Source organism: Lagopus leucura, unplaced genomic scaffold, assembly GCF_019238085.1.
Source record: "Lagopus leucura isolate 7727_CA_CO unplaced genomic scaffold, USGS_WTPT01 140-1_obj-0_obj, whole genome shotgun sequence".
Classification (NCBI taxonomy): Eukaryota; Metazoa; Chordata; class Aves; order Galliformes; family Phasianidae; genus Lagopus; species Lagopus leucura.
In genome coordinates, this window is record NW_024965601.1 from 47,311 (window position 1) to 69,259 (window position 21,949).

Genomic DNA, 21,949 nt, shown 5'->3' on the forward strand with positions numbered 1-21,949 from the left:
GAGCCAGGCAGTGGGGTGATCTCTGAGGCCACCCTCAGTGTGTTCCTCCCCCTGCAGGATCCGTCCCCAGCTGTCCAAAGAGAAAATCGAGGGATGTCACATCTGCACCTCCGTGACGCCCGGTGAGCCCCAAGTGCTGCTGGGGAAGGACAAAGCCTTCACCTATGACTTTGTCTTTGACCTGGACACGTGGCAGGAGCAGATCTACACAACGTGCGTGGGCAAGCTCATTGAAGGCTGCTTTGAGGGCTACAATGCCACCGTGCTGGCGTACGGACAGGTACCCGCTTTGCTCTGCCCTGGGCTTTGGGCTCTCCCAGGGTAGCAGCGCAGAAGTTAGGAGCTACAGGGTGTGGAGGGGATGGAGCCGTCTCAGGGTTGGGTGGGAGGTTGGGCAGCAGGGAGAGAAGGGGTGGCGGGGCTGGGGTGCGTGATGGGTGCGGGGGGCTCAGCAGAGGAGCTCGGGGTGGTACGGGCAGCTGTGGCTGCAGCGCAGGACCCAGCTCCACCTTTGCAGACTGGTGCGGGAAAGACATACACCATGGGCACTGGCTTCGACATGAGCATCTCTGAGGATGAGCAGGGCATCATCCCGCGGGCCATCGGCCACCTCTTCAGCGGCATTGAGGAGCGCAAGCGGGCGGCACAGAGTCAGGGGGTGGCAGCACCTGAGTTCAAAGTCAGCGCCCAATTCCTGGAGGTGAGTGACGAGGAGTCGGGGTTGATGGCATGGCCTGCGTCCTCTGCACAGCCCTCCTCCCAGCAAGGGTGGCAGGAAGGCGTCCTCTGGCACCTTTTGAAGTGAGCAGCTTCCTCTTTTCTGTTACTCATGTGCATTTTTGCCCCATTCAGCTCTACAATGAAGAGATCCTGGACCTGTTTGACAGCACCCGTGACCCAGATGCACGTCACCGCAAATCCAACATCAAAATCCACGAGGATGCCAGCGGGAGCATCTACACCACAGGGGTCACATCGCGGCTCATCAGCTCCCAGGACGAGGTGGGTGCGGCATCAGTGAGTGCAGAAGAGGGATGGAAGGCAGGGATGTACTTTGTGCTTGAAGGTTTTCTTCCTCTGCTGTGTGTTGTTGCAGCTCATCCAGTGCCTGAAGCAGGGAGCTCTTTCCCGCACCACTGCCAGCACCCAGATGAATGTGCAGAGCTCCCGGTCCCACGCCATCTTCACCATTCATCTGTGCCAGATGAGAGTGTGTGCCCGCCCGGAGCTGGTGAGACTGAGAGGCCCTGCCCCTCTGCTCTTGCTTCCGAGATGGGCTCTTCCTGGCTCTGTGTGGGTTCCCTGGGAGGGGGAGAGGGTCTGAAGTCTCCCAGACAGGCAGGGTTTTGTCTTCTTTCTCTGTGGCTGTAGGGAATATTAGCATTTATTGGGAGCTAAGATATTCGCCAAAGCAGCCCTGTCCCAGGGATGGGGTGACCTGCAGCAAGTTGCTGTTGGGCTCCTCTCACCTGATCGTCAGGGGGCTGCAAGCCGAGGGTAAATGCTCGTAGGGCTGAGGGGGCTCCTGCAGGGTCTGTGGTAGCGAGCCCTCTGTGTGCCTGGCTGCAGGTGAATGGGGAGGTGACCGGCCTGCCGGATGGAGCCCAGCCCACCACTGAGTACGAGACCCTCACAGCCAAGTTTCACTTTGTGGACCTGGCTGGCTCGGAGAGGCTGAAGAGAACGGGCGCTACTGGCGAGAGAGCCAAGGAAGGCATCTCCATCAACTGTGGGCTGGTATGACCCTGGGCATGCGAGGGGCAGCAGGGGGAGGGCAGGGGCTGCCTGAGGACCCAGGGGACCTTTGGGTCCTGCTTGCAGTTGCTCCGTGCTGCTGGAGTTGCTGTGGGTTTTGTTGCCTGGAACTGTAGGGAAGATTCTGTGATCCAAAATTCTAGAGGGCATGGCTTTACTGCTGAGGGCAGGACTATGGTGTACAGCACAAGTGTGCTAGTCCCCAGAAAATTGAGGGCTGCTAATTTGAGCTTAAAAACTACCCTGAAGTTCAGTGTTTTTCTTCACTGCTCTGGTGCTTGTGAGAGTGAGAGGCGCAACACAGGGAAGGAGGGCAAATGCCAAAACTGGTTGGGAAAGCCCCATGCCTTCCCATCTTGCACCGCGTGTGTCGCAGTGTGCAGTCCCAGCCTGAAATTCTGGCTGTGTGGCAGCTGTGTACTCGGCAGGGGCTGAAGTTGGATGGTGGCTTTCCTTTGTGTTGGCAGCTGGCGCTGGGGAATGTCATCAGTGCCCTCGGAGACCAGAGCAAGAAAGCTGTGCATGTGCCCTACCGCGACTCCAAGCTCACCCGCCTGCTGCAGGATTCCCTCGGTGGCAACAGGTGTGGGGACCCCACATAGGGCTGCGATGGGCTGAGGGGCCGTGGAGTGTGTGGGAGCTATTTCAGATGACTGGTGGGTTGCCTGCTGTGGGTTGGGTGCCTCCTGACAGGCAACATGGCATTGCAGATGTGAATGCCTTGCCTGCTTATGAGTCCCAGCTGCAATTAGGCAGCTTTGGTAGAGTTAGCTGGTGTTAAATGCTCCGGAGCCCTTGCAGATCTGCGATGCAATGGGTGCTGTTGCGTGGCATGACAGCCAGGATTCTCTGCCTGCTGTGAGGGCACTTTTTTGTAGAGCCCATTCCTGATGGTGCTCTGTCACTAGGAGGGATTGAACCCAGTTATAAACCATAGGAGGGCTGGGATGGCTGCCAAGGCACAGGGCTTGAGCTGAGTGTACTGAGTGGGGAAACCACCCCTTCACCCTGCCCTTCACCTTCCCAAGCCAAACCATCATGATCGCTTGTGTGAGCCCATCTGACCGCGACTTCATGGAGACCCTGAACACTCTCAAGTATGCCAACCGAGCTCGCAACATCAAGAACAAGGTGGTGGTGAACCAGGACAAGACAAGTCAGCAGATCAGTGCCCTGCGGGCTGAGATCGCCCGTCTGCAGATGGAGCTGATGGAGTACAAGGCAGTGAGTGCCCAAGCGAGTCCATGCAGGTGGAATGGAGCCCGGAGGAGGAGGAACCCTTCTTGTGTTTGGTTTGGGGCAGTTTTAGCCAGCAGGACCCTCCTGCCCATGATTCTTCCTCCCACAGATAAGTGGCCGTCTCTGGCCCTGTTGTGAGGCCCTTTCCCCTACAGAGTGTGTCCCGTGGCCTGGCCAGTTGAGCTTCATTCTGGATGAGTGTTTGGATGACAGTGGATGGTGTGAGTGAAGCTAAGACACTGTGAGGATGGCACTTTGCCATTGCTGATGATAGCTGCTGAGCTGCTACCTGCCCAGTACTCCTGTGGGGTGGAAGATTGGATTGGTGGATCAAGCTTTAGAAGGCTCAGACTAGGGCTCGGGGATTCTAGGCAGAGAGAAGCCTTGAAGCATCTCTGACCTGTTGAGTTCAGGCTTTCCTGGTCCTTAGGTTTTTCATCCCCCTGCTTTGGAGACTGGGGTTGCACTCAGGAAGGCAGTGGTGGGGCTCCGTGTCCTGGCACACCCCGCGCTCAGGAACTGCCTGTGTGTCCCCACAGGGCAAGAGGGTCATTGGGGAGGACGGTTCAGAGGGCTACAGCGATTTGTTCCGTGAGAACGCCATGCTGCAGAAGGAGAACAGCGCCCTGCGCATGCGGGTGAAGGCCATGCAGGAGGCCATCGACTCCATCAACAACAGGGTCACCCAACTGATGAGCCAGGAGGCCAACCTGATGCTGGCCAAGGCAGGTGAGGCTGGGCACACGCATGTTGGCCTGGTCCACCCAGTGCGGGAGGGATGGGTGCTGCAGCACTGTCTGTGTCTTGCCTTGAGCCCCTTAAGCCTCTGCTTCTCCAGGTGATAGCAATGAGGCCATCGGTGCTCTCATCCAGAACTACATCCGAGAGATTGAGGAGCTGAGGTGAGCTGCGCACGATGTCTGTTGGGTCGTTTGGGCTGGTGGGTGCCAATGCGGGGTGCAAGTCAAGATGCTGCTCCTGTCTCTGTGTCTCCACCATTTTATTTATAAACCTCAAAGCAGCCAAGACCACTGGGCCTGTGGTAGTCCCAGTCTCGGTGCTGGGCAGTGCTTTGGCCAGTACTGCTCTTTGCATGGCTACTGATGGATGGGGAGACCCTGCTGGCAGTCTCTGTTGTCCCCCAGGGGCTGCTGACCCACAAATCTGTGTCCATCTCTGCCTCATGTGACCCCTGGATACTGCCTCTCTGCAGCATCCTGGCCTTCCAGTCCGAGGTGTCTGGGCACGGTTTGTGTTTGCCATGTCAGTGGCACGTCTCCTCATTGACCACATCTTGTCTCTGCTCCCCAGGACGAAGCTCCTGGAGAGTGAATCCATGAATGAGTCCTTGCGTCGCAGCCTCTCGCGCCTCTCTGCCCGTCCCCCCTACTCTGTGGGCTCATCCCCAGCTCCCGGCCTGGCTGGGCTGGGCAGCCCTGCTGCCCCTGTGGAAACCGAGGCCTCTGATGTCCTGCGACGGGCCAAGCAGGACCTGGAGCAGCTGAAAAAGAAAGAGAGGAGGCAGCGGAGGAAAAGGTGAAGGCTGCGTGATGCTGGGAAGGGGGATGCCCCGCATCAGCCCTCTCTGTCCTCATGGGGATGGATATCTCACTTTTTCCCCTATCCTTGCTAAAACCAGAGCACCCAGACAAAGCCTGGGCACGTGTGTTTCTTTCCTGGCACTGCCTTGGTTGGCTTTTCATCCACCAAGTATCTGGAGGCTGCTTTCCCCATAGAATACAAGAGCAGGACGTTGGTAGCCCTGCGAGGCTCATTCTGACATTAAGACTCACCTGTACCACATTGCTCTCCCCCAGCCCAGAGAAGGAAGCATTTAAGAAGCGGCCAAAGCTGCAGCAGGACAACGGGGAGGAGACGGATGAGAATGAAGCAGAAGAGGTGAGAGGGGCTTCATGTTCCTATGGAAGGGATGCTCACTTATGGAGGACTGTCGTCACCCTGAGAGGGAGGGTGATCAAGTTCTGCCCTGGCCCTGCAAGGAGGGGCTGTGGACATGCAGACACAGCCAGGAGTCAGCCCTGCTGTGCAGTGAGGAGCCCATGTCTCTTTGGGGCCTGGTTTCAGAGGTAGCTGAAGGAAGGCTGAGGGGACGCAGTGCTGTTCAGCTGGTAGGGAATGGATGTAGCACACAGCTGTCCTTAGCTGTGGTGTGCACTGTGGGCCCAGAAATGATGCTTCAGTCCATGGGAATCCCATGTAGGAGACTGAGTCACACTGCAGGGGCTGCAGTTGGTTGCTGTGGGGTGAGCTCAGGTTTGGAGCAGGGGAGCAACCACAGAGAGAAGGGCAAAGCCATGCTGCAAGTTAAATATGGCATTTTCTCTTAGGAGGAGGAGGAGGAGGAACAGGATGAGAGTGGCTGTGAGGAAGAGGATGGACGTGAGGATGAAGATGAGGACTCAGGCAGTGAAGAAAGCCTGGTGGACTCAGACTCGGATGCAGAGGAGAAGGGTAAAGTACCGAGCCCAGAGCACGGGGGTGCATTTGCTGGACTCCAGTCCTGGGAAGGGAGAATTCCCCAAGATGCTGGGTTGTCTCCTCTCTGGGGGACTGGCAGAGCACCAGAGTCGGTGCAGGGAGCCCCCAAGTTCCCATCAGCCCCCCCTGCTCCCTCCTTGCGCTGTGGCTCTGTGGGACCATGGGAGCAATGCTGTCCCCATCCCTGCTGGCCTGACTATGCTCTCTGGCTTCCAGCGGTGAATTTCCAGGCTGACCTTGCAGATTTGACTTGTGAGATAGAGATCAAGCAGAAGCTGATCGATGAGCTGGAGAACAGCCAACGGCGCCTGCAGACGCTCAAGCACCAGTATGAGGAGAAGCTGATCCTGCTGCAGAACAAGATCCGGGACACACAGCTGGAGCGGGACCGGGTCCTGCAGAACCTCAGTGAGAGCCACCTCACCCACAGCATCCCAGCAGCATTGGGTCCCTTTTCTCCTCCTGCCCACCTGGCTAAGGGCTGACACATCCATCCCCTGCATGCAGCCACAGGCTTTGCCACCAACCCTGCTCTGCTTGAGCAGCTGGGATCCCAAGGCTGTGCTCTTATCACTGTGGGAGTGGGAGCTGGAGGCTGCTGGGGAGGATGGTGAGGCAAAGCCTTTATTGAACACTGCTTTGTGGGGTGTAGGGATTCCTGGGTGAATTGTCCTGTGGGCATATGAAGGACCGCAAAGACCCTCAGCATAGCTGATTTCCAGGCTCAGCATGAGCCAAGGAGGCTGCACTTGGCTGTAGGTCCAGGTCCACATCTCCTTTCAGCCCAGCAATTGGTGTAACCCACTGCCCCTGTTTTGTGTCATCCCATTGGGTGCCCCAGACAGACCCCTGCCTGTGCAGCATGACAGAGGGCTCTAGTGAAACAGGGGGCACAGAGACCCTTACAAACTCTCTCCCTACTCCTGCAGGCACCATGGAGTGCTACACAGAGGAGAAGGCCAACAAGATCAAAGCAGACTATGAGAAACGGCTGAAGGAGATGAACAGGGACCTGCAGAAGCTGCAGGCTGCCCAGAAGGAACATGCTCGCCTGCTCAAGAACCAGTCCCGCTACGAGCGGGAGCTGAGGAAGCTGCAGGCAGAGGTGGCTGAGATGAAGAAAGCAAAGGTACTCAGGGTGGGAAGGGCGTTGCTTGGGAGCAGCGAGGCTGAGACTGGTTTGGCCAAGCCTGGCTTCCTCTCAGCTCAAGGAAAAAGCTGTTTTCTGCTCCTGCTGGTGATGCAGGATGCCTGCCTGGTGGATGGCTGTCCTGGCTGCTGGGAACACCAGGTGCCCATGCAGACATCGCACCTTCCCTCTGCAGGTCGCGCTGATGAAGCAGATGCGGGAGGAGCAGCAGCGGAGACGACTGGCAGAGACGAAGAGGAACAGGGAAATAGCACAGCTCAAGAAGGAGCAGCGCCGGCAGGAGGTGAGAAGGCAGCCTGCCTGTGTGCTGCTGGGTCACCTGGTGCCAGGACGATCCTGAATCTCGCAGTGTGGTTGTTGGAGATCTGTGAGCTCCCCACCCCGTTCAGGGGAATAGTGCCACCAAAACTAGCCTTGAGGCTGGAATGGAGGCTTCTGCACTGTTAAAATCACAAGTGATGCTCATGCCAAAGCAACTGCTCTAGTATTTGGTGGTGGAAGTGCTGGTTCTGCAGCCATTGCTAAGGTGTCTGGGCAGCTTGTCGTTCCCCAGCAGGACCTCATAGTCTGTCTCTCCTATACAGTTTCAGATCCGGGCTCTGGAGTCTCAGAAGCGGCAGCAGGAAATTGTGCTGCGAAGGAAAACTCAGGAGGTGAGGGGGGGACCACCTTCGTGTAGCCCTCAGCCCCAAGAGGGATCCCAAACAGTGGCTCAGTGGCACCAAATCTGGGAGCTGAGGTCGGTGATGGGTTTGTCTGGGGATGACTGATGGCAGCATGCTCACACTGTCTTCTGGGCAGGTCTCAGCGCTGCGCCGTCTCGCCAAGCCCATGTCGGACCGAGTTGCAGGCAGGACGAGCCAGAAGCCAGCCATGCTGGACTCTGGTGCAGAGGTCTCAGCCAGCACCACCTCGTCTGAGCCAGAGTCCGGCGCTCGTTCCGTCTCCAGCATCGTGCGCCAATGGAACAGGAAAATCAATAACTTCCTGGGAGACCCCTCACCTTCTGTCAATGGGGCTCGGCCAGTCAGGTCAGGGCAGTGGTGGCACTGCGGGGCTGGGTTAATGAGACGGGGAATCCCAGGGCTCAGGGGTCTGCCTTTTGGCTGATGGCAGAGGCTGGAGGCCAACTCTTCATTGTGTGTTTGGGTGGAGGTAAAGTGCCTGGAGGTAAAGGGATGGGCTGTGCTTGGAGTGTGCTCTCTATGGAGCTGTTAGAGCAGGGAGGGGTGACTGCAGAGGTGGATAATCCAAAAGCGAGACAGCCTCCTGTGATGCAACCAGCACTTGGGCATCCTTCTGGGGACAGCACAGCTTCCCAGACATGGTGCAACTGGGTGCCCATTTGCCTCTGCTCCCCTCGCGCTGTAGGAAGAAGTTCCCCAAGAAGGGATCGAGTCAGACCTTCAGTAAAGCTGCCCGCCTCAAGTGGCAGTCGCTGGAGCGGCGCATCTTCGACATCGTGATGCAGAGGATGACCATCGTCAACCTGGAGGCTGACATGGAGAGGCTCATCAAGGTGAGGGGGGTGGCCGTGGGGCTGCGGGTGGCTGTGTCAGCACAGTGCCAATCCTTCTCCCTTTTTCCTTCAGAAACGAGAGGAGCTGGCACTGCTGCAGGAGGCCCTGCTGGGCAAGAGGGCGAAACTGCAGGCAGAGAGCCCGAAGGAGCAGAAGGGGCTGCAGGAGCTGAACGAGGAGATTGAGGTGCTGGGGGCCAACATTGACTACATCAATGACAGCATCTCTGACTGCCAAGCTACCATCATGCAGATTGAGGAGACCAAGGTGGGCAGGAGGAGAGGCTGGGAGGGAGATGGGAACGTCCCTGGGAGGGAACTCAGGCATCACAGTGCTTCCTGGGCGTGGGAAAGTTGCATGCTCCTACTTCACTAGTCTCCATGCAAGCTTTTGTGGGGCCTGTACTGGAAACTTGCTGGGAAAAAAGCTGGGCTTCAGCACAAACCCCACAGGTTTTAGTGCCCAATTCTGACACCAGACACAACGTGCAATGGCTCCTTACCCCTCTGTCATCAGGAGGCTTTGTGTCTCTGCAGCCTCTGGGACAGTGGCTGTGCCACCGGCCAGGACCCCATGGGGCAGCAGTGGAGCAGCTTCAGCCCCGAGTGTCTGTGCAGGCTGTGGTGCCCGCTCTGTCAGGCCTTGCCCCGTTGCCATTCCCCCAGCCTCATCCAGTTCCTTCCCCTCGCAGGAGGAGCTGGACTCCACGGACACCTCGGTGGTGATCAGCTCCTGCTCCCTTGCTGAAGCCCGGCTGCTGCTGGACAACTTCCTGAAGGCATCCATCGACAAGGTGCTGCTGCTGCTTGGAGCGCTGTCTGCACGTGGGGCTTCCTCCCACCTGTGAGTCGTGTGGTGGGGATCCCATAGCGCCTGTCTGAGGACGGTGTGATCATCCATCCGGCAGGGCCTGCAGGTGGCACAGAAGGAGGCCCAGATTCGTCTCCTGGAGGGACGGCTGAAGCAGACGGATGTGACCGGCTCCTCGCAGAACCACCTCATCCTGGATGCCCTGCGGGAGAAGGCTGAGTCGCACCCTGAGCTCCAGGCGCTGATTCACAATGTCCAGCAAGGTGGGCCAGAGCCCAGACCGCCCTCCCTTACACTGGGTATGGCCTCCGCCTCTTCCCCGTGGGATAGAGCTGGACTTTCTGTGTTGGGCGCTCGGGAAGCACCAGGAGGTGCTGCCATTGGCATCAGCATGCCCTTGGGCTGCACGGAGGGTGCAGAAGAAGGCCTGCTGCCTCATGGCTGCCCAGACTGTGCCCCCAGCTCCAGCGCAGTGTGCTTTGATTGGGACTTGGTTCCCTTCGTGCTGCTGATGTGCCTTCTCCCTTGTGTGCAGAGAACGGCTACACCAGCACAGATGAGGAGGTCTCTGAATTCAGCTTGGCTTCGGATGGGAGGTGAGCAGCCAGCCCTTCACAGCCTGCAGGCTGTGCGTTCGTGTGTGGTGGCTGGAGGTGGGGAGGGTTGTCACCTACGGGAACTGGCAGGTAGATATTGAAGAAAAAACACCATCTACACTTTCTTGTGGTGCGTAGCCCTTTGGGGAGGGGAGCACAGACACCTCCTAGACACTAAAAGACTTGATCATCCTTTGGAGAAGAGGTGCTGAGGAGCAGGGAGTGACCTAGGGAGGCTGAGGGACTGGTAGCAGTCTGTGAAAGGAGTTCAGTGCTGAAGATCCATCTCTGCCACCTTCTCCTTGCAGCATCTCCCAGTCTTTCAGCATGAAGGGCTCAGCGAGTCAGGATGATTTCAAGTTCAAGGTGAGTTGGCCATTGCGTGGCCCTGTTACAGGGTGTTGGAGAAAGGGTTGAGGGACGTGTTGGGTCCATGCCTGAGCCCCGTGTCCTGCTCTAGGGAGAGCCCAAGCTCTCGGGGCAGATGAAGGCAGTGTCAGCTGAATGTCTAGGACCCACGCTGGACATCTCCACCAAGAACATCACCAAGTCCTTGGCATCGCTCATGGAGATCAAAGAGGATGGGATCAGCTTCTCAATCCGAGACCCCTATTACAAGGAGAAGGTGTCGCGCACCGTCAGCCTGCCCACGCGGGGGAGCACTTTGTGAGCACAGGGCGATGGTCCATCAGGCTCCGGGAGGTTGGCTGGGAGGCGTGGGCCACGGGGCGGGAAACTCTGCCTTGGATGTCAAGGGGCAAAGCAATGAGGGTGAGCCAAATCCTGCCATGCAGCTCAGCCTGCAGCACGTAGCGGTGGGTTTCTCCAGCAGGCTTTTCAGAACGTTGAGGCTTACGTTGGCACTCAGTGTGGGTGGAGAGTGGTCCAAGAGGAAGGAAAGAAGGGGCGGTGTGAGGGCCCTGTCTCACTGCCCTGGCTGATCAGCCTTCATGGAGGCTTCTTGCGTTGCCAAAGGTTTCTGCGCTCAGAGGCATCTTCTGATCTCATGACTGTGTCACCAGGCAGCCCACCTTCTCCATTTGGGAGGGGGGGATGTGGAGGTTCAGCACAGAGGTCTCTGGATGGAGGGGGGCAGACACCTGCTATGTTCTTTTTTTTATTTAAGTCCCAGACAATCTCGTGTCTCAGACACGTCGCCTCTCACAAGGAGGAAATCCTACGACCGTGGGCAACCTGCTAGGTGAGCCTGGGAGGCCTTGGGCAGGGGGAGGCTGGGAGGTCTGGGCAGGCTGGCAGAGATTCCTGCTGCTTCAGCTGCGCCCTGGGCAGTTTGGCAGCTGCCAGGTGAGCGGTTCCCAAGTCTTGTGTTCCTCTGATCCTTCCTGGCCCAGGCCTCCAGATGTCGGCTTCACTCCTCCCTCATCCCCACCCACACGCCCTCGCAATGACCGCAATGTCTTCTCTCGTCTCACGAGCAACCAGAGCCAGGGGTCTGCCTTGGACAAGTAAGTCGAGGTGGGGTGGGAGAGTCTGAGCGAGGGGCACCTGTGCAGTAACAGCAAAACCTTGTCAGGTCCCACTGTGGGTGTTGGAGCGCCCAGGTTGTCTCGAGCCACCCTCCTGGCACTGCTTTTCCTTAGTGCCCCTCTGCAAGAGCAGCTGGATGCTGTGCTGGACCCTGCTGCACTCCTGCCTTGCGTGTATCCCTCTGAGCTGCTTGCAGGAACTCCCAGTCCTGGGCTTTGGTTGAGCCGTGCAGTGCCAGGCTGGGACCGCTGGAAGATGTGAAGCAGGATGCAGTGAGGCAGGGTGGGGGTTGGCAGGAAGCTGATGGGGTGGCACTGACCCACAGGCGCAGCGCCGGCCGCCCGCAGGGCAGGTTGGGCAGCTGCCCTCACCTTGGAGCACTGCTTGTAGCGCGGACGTTCCTGACGGAGATCTGCTGTCTGACCCTCACGGTCCCTGCTGCTCCTCTGCCCTTTCCTCTGTTCTCTGTGTGTGCTTCTCTTTTCCCTCTCTCCTCTTTCTCCGTGTCCTCCCCTGGCTTGGATGCAATAACAATCCTCCACTCTGACTCCTCTGCTGCCTCTTCTAGTCTGGGTTTTCTCTCCCATAATCCTGCTAATTTTCTGCCCCTAGGTCTGATGACAGCGATTCCTCTGTCTCGGAGGTGCTGAGGTATAGACAACTTTCTATTTATTACCCCTTCCTCTTCTTTTCTCTGTCTCACGAGTTTGCTCTCCCTTGTCCCTGCATGCTTCACCTGTGCCTTGCTGCTTTGCCCATCTCCCAGCTTGTGTGTGCTGTCCCCTCTTGGCACGCCACCGACAGTCCCTGACAGTGTCCCCCCGGTTGTGAGTTTGAACCGTTCCTGCTCTGCTCAGCCTTTGGAAGCCAGGCACTGGGCTTGCCTGCAGACACGGGCTGCTTTGCAGAGGCAGCATGCTCTGTGCCATCTCTGATGGGCTCTTGTCAGCATGTCCTGTCCCATCCCTGGCTCTCCAGCAGGACTGTGTTGCTGGGATGAGCAACACTGGACACTGTGTCAGTGTGTTCTTCTTGCAAGCGTCTTCCAGGGAAATATGTGCAGGTGTTCCCCGTGCTTGGCTGCATCTCTGCAGCACTGGGTTCTGGGTGGGCAGAGCTCTTTGCCCCAGAAGCCAAGTCACTGCTGTGCAAAGCTCAGCATAGGGGCGAAGGTTTGTCCCAGTGCAGTAGAGAGGATCCCTGGTGCGAGGACAACCTTCTCCCTGCCTTTAGGAGCACCTCTGGTGCAGAGGATACTGGAGATGTGGCACCAGATGTGCGTGTGCTTTGTCACCTTGAGCTGTTTGCTCTGATCACGTCGCACCCTGGGGAGCCAGAATTTCCATTTGGTCTCAGTGTCACCTCAAGACCAGTGGAAACACTAGGGGTCAGAGGAGAGCTGCTTAATTTGTGAGCACAGCTGCTAAGTGAGAAAGAGATCGCACGCATGCGACTTCCAAACCCGAATTAATGAGCTTACATTCATCCTTCTGACTAATGCAAACCTTATGTGGCCCTGGGCCTGTCCTTCTCCAGCCTCCTGCCTTGTTTTCCCTACTCATAAGATTTAGCATAGCTCAGAGCCCCTGGCAGTGCTTGGAGTGCCAGCAGGGAAGAGCTGCTGATGGCCATAAACATCAGGGCTGCAGCTGTGGGGTGCTTTGAGCACTCTGATGTGGAGGTGATTGGCAGATGCTGTGCCCAAAGGGCTGAGCTGCGTGTGTCTGCAGGCGTCCCTTGGAGGAAGGTTTGGCAAGGATAGACACTCTCCTGCCCTGGGCCAGCACTGGGCACAGGGATGCTGGGTAGAAATACCAGTGCTGCCTCTGTCATCCTTATGGTCTTAAAAGGAGTGCAGTTCTGTTTCCAAACGTTACCAGCCACAGGCTGGCTGGCGGGCTCAAAGGAGCTGCCATCATAATGAAGCATTCCTAGCTTCAGAATGGAGAAAGTGCAGTTTGTCCTAAACTGAGCTGAGGCCAGTGAGCTGAGCCTCCTGGTTCATCTCAGTGCTGCCCAGGTTTGAGTGGCTCAGCAGCAGAGCAGAGGCCATGAGCACCGTGTCTCACAGTCTGTGTCCCCTGGCAGAGCCATTAGGCTGGGGCTGCCGTGGGGAGACTCCCAGGTTTTCCATGAAGGTGTTTGCTCACGTGCCTGAGTTCAGACAGAGGGGCCCATTGCTCTGCCAGGCAGAGGAAGATGCTTGGGGTGAGGTGCCTCGTGCTTTCTCATGCCCGTAGGACCTTGTGGTGCTGTGCCTTTCCACACACCTACCCCACCACACTTGTTCTTTCTTTCCCATGCAAGGGGCATCATTAATCCAGTGGGTGGCACCAAGAACGCGCGGACAGCCCCGCTGCAGTGCGTCTCTGTGGCAGAAGGACACACCAAGCCAGTGCTCTGCCTGGATGCCACCGATGAACTGCTTTTCACTGGCTCCAAAGGTAAGTGGTGGACAGAGAAGGCGTTGGGGGTTGCTGGCTTTTTATGTGCTATGGGAGCAGGTTGGCATGGGGAATTCGTGGGCACTGCGGGCATGGTTCCTCCTGGGCTGCTCTCCTGTCCCTGCCCTCTGATGTCCACGTGCTGGAGCAGGCGGGCTCCGTTCCCCTGGAAAGGAGCTGAGGGTGGCGGGAGGCAGTGTTTGGGAAGGGATCGGTGCCTCCGTGCCATGGAGGATCTCCCCAGCCTGACGCTCTCAGACGTGCTCTTCTTCCTGCAGACCGGAGCTGTAAGATGTGGAACTTGGTGACTGGTCAGGAAATCGCTTCCCTCAAGGGTCACCCAAATAACGTCGTTTCCATCAAGTACTGCAGCCATACGGGGTTGGTGTTCACCGTGTCCACGTCGTACATCAAAGTGTGGGACATCCGGGACTCAGCCCGCTGCATCCGCACCCTCACGTACGTGGGGGGGAGGGAGGCTGTGGGCGCCTCTGGCTTTGCAGGTCTCCAAAACTCCTGGGATCCCACAGGGTGGAGACAGCCCAGCTGCTTTAGTACCAGCACTACCAGTACTACCTACCAGTAGCTGTAGGAAACAGGGAGGCTTAAGGAGATCTTAGAGGGAATCTGTGAGGACCCTCTGCAGAAAGGGCTCAAAGGAAGGGGCCTTGAAGAGGATTTCAGCCCTTCTTGGGGGCGGCCAAGAGCGCCAGCAGCTCTGCAGAGGAGGCCCAGACCCGAACAGCATTGCAGCTGAGTCCATCTCAGGCTTTGCAGTGGAAAACGTGGGTCTCTAAGGAGGAGTCTAAGATTGGAACGACTCATGGACTCAAAGAGCGTGGCAGACCAGTGTTACCAGCTCACTTCTGTGCCTCAAGGTCTTTCTCCCTCCCCCCTCTCCTGTGATGGGGAGGCCAAATATCTCTGCCTCCCAGTGTGGCCAGCAATAATCCAGCTCTTCGTGCAGGAGGACTGAGAAAGCAGCAGCACCCAAGTGAGAACTAGGGCAGGGTATTCTGTGTTCTGCGCACACCTGCCATCCTTGGCTTCACCCCAGGCAGAGCACTGGTCTGGAAGGTGGAGGTGATCCTGGTCCCATGGCCAGATGATATCACTGATGATACCTGCAGGACCGTTCCCAGTGTGGGACCAGCTGGGAGCCAGCAACCCCTTTGGGCTCCTCAGCAGGGCCTCAGAGGCTCTGACCTCGTCTCTGATCATCCTTTCTCCTCCCTTCCTCTCTAGGTCTTCTGGCCAGGTGATCTCTGGGGATGCGTGTGCTGGGACAACCACGCGCACTGTGACCAGTGTGCAGGGGGAGCACCAGATCAACCAGATCGCTCTCAACCCCACTGGCACCACCCTCTATGCTGCCACGGGAAACTCCGTCCGCATCTGGGAGCTGAGCAGGTGAGGGGCAGCACAGAGGCAGGCAGGACAACTTACTGATTCTGTGTGGACAGTGTCCATCTGAAAATACTGCCCTAAGGAAAGGGAAAATCTTTTTAGCTGTGGAAGCTGCCTGAAATGAGGGCTTTCAGAACCCTTCTGTACACCTTTTCTAGTCCCTGTTTTGGGACCAAGGGGTGATGAGCAGCGACGGGGCTACTTGAGGTGTGGGTTCCATCTGTGGGAAGAGGGAAGAGATGGGGGATGAACAGCAGTCTCCCCAGGCTGTGCCACTGACACTGAGCCCTCAGTGCAGCGTGGGCTCTGCAGGTGGCTGCTGTTGTCCTCCAAAGCTGCCTTCATCCCTCAGCATCACTGTGAAGCAGGGTACCTCTGATGGCGATGTCCCCAAAAGGACCTTCCTCTGTTGGGGGCTGATGTGAGGGCGGTGGGGTTTGTGCTGGGGGAGGGCCCTGAAGGAGCTGCCCTGTTGGGAAGGGGCTGACTGACCCTTGTCACTGTTTGCAGGCTGCAGCCTGTTGGAAAGCTGAGTGGCCACATTGGGCCTGTGATGTGTCTCACGGTAAACCAGACTGCAAGCAACCATGACCTGGTGGTGACAGGCTCCAAAGATCACTACGTCAAGGTACTCTCCTGTGGCTGCTGGGCAGAGCCCAGAGCCCTCTTCTCTCTCCTTGCCCAGGTTTCTGGTTTTCCCTGTTCTGCATGTGGCTTTTTGTCCATCTTCTCACCCCAAATCTTGCTTTTTATTTCATGTGTGATTACAAATACAGCTTTGGAGATGGGGGTTTGCATCTCTCACTCCTTGGACTCTGTGGCTCATGCTTCCATGTCACATCTGACTCAGCTGAGCCGTTTGTCCTATTCTGCTCAATCCTCCCTCCTGTTACAGGTGATTTGCACCTGCTCATTTGCAGCTCCAGGACAACAAAAGATTGCATCTTCATTTTATGTTATTTTATTTTATTATTTTATTTTTCTGGCTCTAAGTAGGTTTGAATTGGAGCTGGCATCAGGGGAGTGGAGAGGGGTGGTGAGGTGGGGGGTGGCAGGATTCCACTCTTCTTAGCATCGTGAAGATGTGTGAAAGCTCATGATGGGTAAAATGTAGCAGAGCAGAGGCTCTGTGGTGGCACATCTCTCCCGGTGGATGAAATGAAGAAGACAGTAATTGTAACTGAGTTCTGATGGCATCTCTGAATTGCATTTCCCTTTTGTGACATCCTTGAGCCGTGCTGGCAGGAGAGTTCTCCATTACTGTAGGAAGTCGTTAGGTGTTTGTAGAATGAAGTGATAGTTCCACTGCAAAGTATAGGAGTAAGGAGAAAGTAAGCACCTGAGATATTGTCTTGGAACCCTGAGAACAATTTCCAGCTGTGACACGGACTCCTGTGCCCATGCTGAGGGATGTGTGGATCACTGTAACCACCCACCCAAGCGGTGCTATTTAACCACAACCCTGTTTTCAGCAGATCTGCTTTCTGTGTGCTCGGTGTGCTGAGCGTCGGGAAGGGAGGGTGGTGGCCATGTTCTTCGAGGAGGGCTGTCCTCTGTTTCCAGAGCCATCCGGGGTCTCCCAGCTGCTGTTTTCCCCCCAGGTGTTTGAGATTGCTGAGGGTGTGGTGGGCAATGTCAGCCCCACTCACAACTTCGAGCCCCCTCACTACGATGGCATCGAGTGCCTGGCCATCCAGGGAGACGTCCTCTTCAGCGGCTCCAGGGACAACGGCATTAAAAAGTGGGATCTGGAGCAGCAGGAACTTCTCCAGGTCAGGAGGGGAGCATAGGGGTAATGTGGGGCAGAGCAGGATTGCTGCTGTGTGTCTGGGGAAAGGCTGAGGGACCTGGTCCGGGTCCTGCTATCCTGGGAGGGCAACCGGTTCCTGGGGATCAGGCAGCGTGTGCCAAGTGGCTCAGTGTGCCTATAGATGTGTACTGCAGGGCGCCCAGAACTGCCAGCTCCCCTTGGGACATAGGCTTGCAGCATCGGTCACTGTGCTACTCTGAAAACAGGATTCAGCCTTAAATCTTGAGTCCGGCTCGGTGATTCGGATCGACCCCAGGGCAGCAGTGATGATCTGCAGCCCTGCAGCTGAGTGTGTGAGGCCGATTGTGATCTCTGCTCTGTCCCCATGCCCACAGCAAATCCCAAATGCACACAAAGACTGGGTCTGTGCCCTGGCCTTCATCCCCGGCCGCCCCATGGTGCTGAGTGCCTGCCGAGGAGGCATGATCAAAGTCTGGAATGTGGACAACTTCACCCCAGTTGGGGAGATCAAAGGGCACGACAGCCCCATCAACGCCATCTGTACCAACTCCAAGCACATCTTCACTGCCTCCAGGTGAGCCTGAGGCTTGGTATTCCCCAGAGCCCCCGGGAGGTGGGAGAGCCCTGGGTTGACCTGTCATCCCTGGGCCTGGGTGGGTTTGCACTGAGCAGGGCAGGGAGCCTGGAGGGAGAAAAGGGTGGGAGGGATCTCGCAGCTTTCTGGTCCCTCCGTGCCTTCATCTCTTCTTGCCCATCTTAGTCTGTCCCCTGCCCACTCTCTGGGATATCCCCACACAGGGACCCCTCTTCCCTGGGGCTGGGCGTCCCCTGCTGCTCTCGGGGAGCAATTTGGCAGCAAGACTCTGATGTCCTCTTTTCCACCATGTCCCTTTTCCCCCTTCCTTTCTCTGTCTCTCTCTGTCTCTCCTCCTCCCCACCTCCCATCTGTGCCACAGTGACTGCCGGGTAAAGTTATGGAATTACGTGCCTGGGCTCACCCCTTGCCTTCCACGACGCGTCCTTGCCATAAAGGGCCGTGCTACTAGTCTGCCTTGACCCTCCTGCTCTTTCTGACTCTCTTGCACATGCACTCTTCTGTCTTTTCTTTCCTTTTCTCTCTCTCCATCTCCTCTTCCCTCTGTCTTTCTTGCTGTTGCTTGCTTTTGTTCTTCTCTCTTTCTCTCTCTCTCTCTGGTCTGAGCTGCTTCTTAACGGTATGAAACTCTTTTGCGTTTTTCCCCACTTGATAAATCCGTGCTGGAGGTGACTTGCCCCTTTGTCCCAGCCAAACCAGTCATTCCCCTGTGGTGTTTTGTTTTGTTTCCTTTTTTTTTTTCTTCTTTTTTTTAACCTCTTGCCCAATGCCCACATCTGTGGCAGCTGTGTTCTGCCCTCACCCTTGCATGGATGGTGGGGGGGAGTCGGCAGCCCCCTGCCAACCAACCCATGCCCTGGGGAGACCAAATTCTCTACCCCACCACTTTGAGCCATAGGCAGAGCCGATGCAGGGGCTGTGGGAGTCCTGCGGGTCACTGCTTGCCTTTGTCCTCAGCTCTGCCAGTGGGGTGAGCTGGAGGCTGAGCCCCATTGGGCCTGCCTGCTCCCTCAGACAGACGCAGCATCCTCCTGCCAAGAGCCTGGGAGCCTCGTGGGCTGCATGCTGCCATGGGCTGGGGGTGGGCGGCGCTTCTCTCGCAGTGCCTGCCTGAGGCATGCGAAGCTCCTGGCTCACACCTCTCTCTTGCTTCTGTTTCTCAGCGACCTGACAGTGAAGCTCTGGAGTGGGAGGAGGTTACCCACCAGCTCCAACTAGGAACTGCAGAACTGCTAGAAGATGTGGCAGGAGGGTGAAGGCTGTGGTTCACCCCATCATCTATGGGAACTCTGCCCAGGGATGGGGATTCTTGTGCCTGACCCGGCAGGGTGGGTGAGATCCATCTTGTCCCATCCTTGAGCACTGACAGATCCCGTGAAGAGGCAGCTCAACAAAGCACCATCCGCTCCACTTTGCCTCCTGCTGCAGTTTCTCAGTGGTTTTCCAGTGACCAGGAAAGACTTCATCTCTTTTCTCACCCACCCTACTGTGCTGCCTGCCAGGTCTGTGAGGGGTTGGAGTTCAGGTGAGCTTCCTGGCTCCTTTTCAGAGACACCCAGCTCCCTCCTGCCTCTGTGGCTTCATGCAGCCTCTGCCTGGATTTGCTGCTTTTGTCCCCGCTGTCTCCAGGCTGGTTCCTGCAAGAATCTTTCTCTGTTCCACAGTCTCAAGGCTATTTGAAGTCTTCTGGCCGGGACCAGAGGTCAGGTTGTTCTTTTTTCCTTTGGAGACATTTCCTGTGGGTCGTCCTCTGTGCTGCAGTGGATCTGCAGACGGACCTTCAGTTTGTTCCATCCTTCCCTAACCTCAGCATACCTGGCTGCAGCAGCTGGAGCTGCACATCTGACCTGGCTCACCCGGAGCTTCCCTGCTGTGCCATCACACCACTTCCAGCCCAACCCGCTGTGCTTCCCTGCAGCCATCTCTGAATTCCGACCGCAAACTCTGCTGACCCTCTCCCCTTCCCCGTGCGCCCACTTTGCTCTGTGGTGGGGTAGGGAAGGGCTTCTCACCCTCAGCTACGGCTGCAGGTGGGTGAGGATGGAGATGGCTGTGCCAGGAGCAGAGCGCAGACAGGTTGGACGCTGGTCCTGCATGAGTCCCCCCCATGGCTGCACACCTGAAGGACAATCCTACAGAGAATGGTTGTGCACAGCTGGAGCCCTTCAGAAGGCTGAAGGCTCAGCCCAGGAGTGTCAACGAGGATGCAGCCTCTCCAGCTGCCCTGCTCGCTGGTCAGGGGGCCGACAAGGCCCTGGTCTCACACTGGAGCTTTCTTCTACCTCTCCTGTGGTCCCTCGGAGCATCCCCTGCTCCATCTGCCCTGCCCCACGCTGGGCTCGTGGGGGAGCGGCTGTGTTGACCCTGGGAGTGGTGTTCTCACCTTATGTGCTCTCACTTCACTTTTGACACTGAAGAAACAACGTTTGAACTCGGATTTAAGGATTTCTCTGTGTGATCCCATTGGTGCTGAGCTAGGATCTCGGAGGAGCTCCAGGATGTGCCCCGTAAAGCACAGACCAATTTCCTTCTGCTTTCTGCAGCCCTGTTTTTTTGTCACCAGCCCTTGTTCAAACCACTGCAGGAGGGAATTTCTGCACACCTTGAAACAGGAGCATCTCTACTGACTTGATGAAATCTTTCTTTTATCATTTGGGGGGGGGGGGGGGGGATGAAGAAAATGCTGTTTACACGCCCCGCTGGAGGGCATGATGGCTGCACAGGGTCACCCTGCCCAGGACAGGATGTTGACTGCACCTGGGTCACAGCTGAGCCCTGTGCTGTGGGGCTGGGGGTGGGCAGAAAGGCTCAGAGGCCCCACGGCTGCCCCGTGACGCACAGCAGCAGGAGGTGGAGGCAGTGCTGCCCTCTCAGCCTGTTCTTTTTCATTGGGATGTGTGTGTCTGCATTTGTGTGGCTGTAGCTGGGTGTACCATGGGCATTGGTGTCTAAGTACCTGTGTGGGTTGGTATTTCCCATGTGGAAGAGTAACTTTTTTTGGGGGGGGGGAGGGGGATGTTGATTTGTTTTAGCTACCTCACGGTGCAAGCTGGGTGCTGTTGTCATTGGTTTCATTTTGGGGGTGGGCTGGGGAGGCTTTGTTTGTATTCCTTTGGCCATTGCTGTTATGGATTTGACACTTGAGTTTGTCCCAAAGACGCGCGGCCTCACTGCGCCTTGCTGTGTTTCTGAGCCCCTCCTGTTTCCTCCTGTTGCTCGGCACAGGGCTCTGTGCTGCTGCTCTTAGGCGTGGGGTCGATGTGCAGCCTGAGGGCGGTGGTTCCCTTGAAGGACAGACTGGTCCCTCTGTCGGGCTGAGCTCAGCCTGTGTTCTTGCCTCTGCTCTCACAGAGATTTGCTGTGGGTGCAAAGCAGCTCTTCTTGTCTGGGCAACGCCATGCAGGGCACGTTATTGGAATGGGCTGGTCCTGGTCCCTGTGTTCCAGAACCTGCTGTGATGTGGTAGCAGCAGGCAGCTGGTGCTGTAACAGCCTCTGCCCAAAACGGAGGCAGCCTAAGATGAACTGAATCTCATAGGTGCTGTTAGAGTTGTCCCCCAAATGTAGTTCAATCTAGATCCTGTCCCAGGCACTGAGCATGACTAGGACAGCCCTAGGAAGCTGGCGCGGGGCTCTGCCCTGCTCCCCAGCACTGGGGGCTGTGGGAGGGGGCAGCTCTGAGCCATGCTGTCAGGTGGGGGGGGCAGGTCCTCCGAACGCTAAAGCACAAAGTCCCACCCCAGCTGAAGTCCACCAAGTGTGGCCCCTTGGCCTCTGGTCCTTCGGCTTCTTCCCTTGCTGTGGCTGCCCTGCCTCTGCCTGGGCGGGCACCAGAAGGCCCTGGGGCTGCATTTGCCCATTTTGCCATCTGTTCCAAGGCCCGGGGTACGGTGCCTGCAGGCCCTGGCTGGGGCTGTGGTTTTGGACGCAGAGGGTGAAGGGCTGGGATGCAGATGGGGTCGGTCCTTTCGCACTGTGCTGGGTGCTCCTTTGGGGCTCAGGACTTGCACTGCTTTCTTGTGGTCTCTGAGCCTCTCTGCACCTCATTTTGCTTCTCCCTCCGTGCCTTTGTGCCAAGCATGGGGATGATCACTGCTGTCCTGGGAGCTCCTTCCCTTGCTGAGAGCTGGGGGACTTTTTGTTGCTGGGCTCTGGCTCTTGCTCCTGAATCTCCTCCTCCCAGCACACAGGGGCCAGCTTCGTGCTCTGCTGAGGGCACAGCACTGCCTGGAGCTGAGCTTTGCACAGTAGGGAAGGAGCTGACTCAGAAGCCCAAATTTTTGGGCCCCCAAACCACTGTGAGCCCATCCAGGGAGCTGCAGCTTTCCCAGCACAAACGACAAGGCTGTAGGGCTGTCCCCAGCCCAGCCAGCTGTGAGAAGCACAAGGGTACGTTGTTCCTCCCCAGCACCTCCAAGCACAGCTGCTTTGGGCTCCCTGCCTCAGCATTCTGCTCCCATCCCACGCTGGATGGGGTCCAGGTACGATCCCACAGAGCACTTGTCACTTCTCTCCTTGCCTTGCAGCCTGCTCACTGCTGCCTTGCTCCATCCTGCAGGCAGCATCGCCTCCCGCTCCCCCAGGTCTCGCACCCCGTGGTGCTCCCGCTCCAGCTGGGAGGGATCCCAGCACAGTCCCACTCCCCCCAGGCCTTGTCCCCAGCAAAGCGTCACCCT

At 57.3% G+C, this 21,949-nt stretch overlaps 1 protein-coding gene across 1 annotated transcript in view; it reads left to right on the forward strand.

Annotated features, from left to right (window-relative positions):
- The window catches only part of KIF21B (kinesin family member 21B), a 28,843-nt gene extending 8,918 nt beyond the window's left edge, over positions 1 to 19,925 (forward strand). The window contains exons 2-35 of the mRNA XM_042892704.1: positions 58 to 280; positions 518 to 700; positions 853 to 1,002; positions 1,097 to 1,231; positions 1,570 to 1,737; positions 2,223 to 2,338; positions 2,784 to 2,979; positions 3,534 to 3,723; positions 3,833 to 3,896; positions 4,306 to 4,530; positions 4,812 to 4,893; positions 5,343 to 5,466; positions 5,710 to 5,901; positions 6,423 to 6,622; positions 6,819 to 6,926; positions 7,228 to 7,296; positions 7,445 to 7,674; positions 8,015 to 8,162; positions 8,236 to 8,430; positions 8,855 to 8,956; positions 9,071 to 9,236; positions 9,509 to 9,569; positions 9,878 to 9,935; positions 10,030 to 10,235; positions 10,696 to 10,770; positions 10,922 to 11,035; positions 11,670 to 11,708; positions 13,365 to 13,501; positions 13,780 to 13,960; positions 14,747 to 14,911; positions 15,419 to 15,536; positions 16,510 to 16,680; positions 17,054 to 17,253; positions 18,438 to 19,925. Of these exons, the coding sequence (XP_042748638.1) occupies positions 58 to 280; positions 518 to 700; positions 853 to 1,002; positions 1,097 to 1,231; positions 1,570 to 1,737; positions 2,223 to 2,338; positions 2,784 to 2,979; positions 3,534 to 3,723; positions 3,833 to 3,896; positions 4,306 to 4,530; positions 4,812 to 4,893; positions 5,343 to 5,466; positions 5,710 to 5,901; positions 6,423 to 6,622; positions 6,819 to 6,926; positions 7,228 to 7,296; positions 7,445 to 7,674; positions 8,015 to 8,162; positions 8,236 to 8,430; positions 8,855 to 8,956; positions 9,071 to 9,236; positions 9,509 to 9,569; positions 9,878 to 9,935; positions 10,030 to 10,235; positions 10,696 to 10,770; positions 10,922 to 11,035; positions 11,670 to 11,708; positions 13,365 to 13,501; positions 13,780 to 13,960; positions 14,747 to 14,911; positions 15,419 to 15,536; positions 16,510 to 16,680; positions 17,054 to 17,253; positions 18,438 to 18,492 (4,846 nt within the window). The 3' untranslated portion in view covers positions 18,493 to 19,925. The remainder of the gene's footprint in view (positions 1 to 57; positions 281 to 517; positions 701 to 852; positions 1,003 to 1,096; positions 1,232 to 1,569; positions 1,738 to 2,222; positions 2,339 to 2,783; positions 2,980 to 3,533; positions 3,724 to 3,832; positions 3,897 to 4,305; positions 4,531 to 4,811; positions 4,894 to 5,342; positions 5,467 to 5,709; positions 5,902 to 6,422; positions 6,623 to 6,818; positions 6,927 to 7,227; positions 7,297 to 7,444; positions 7,675 to 8,014; positions 8,163 to 8,235; positions 8,431 to 8,854; positions 8,957 to 9,070; positions 9,237 to 9,508; positions 9,570 to 9,877; positions 9,936 to 10,029; positions 10,236 to 10,695; positions 10,771 to 10,921; positions 11,036 to 11,669; positions 11,709 to 13,364; positions 13,502 to 13,779; positions 13,961 to 14,746; positions 14,912 to 15,418; positions 15,537 to 16,509; positions 16,681 to 17,053; positions 17,254 to 18,437) is intronic.
- Positions 19,926 to 21,949: the final 2,024 nt, after the last annotated feature.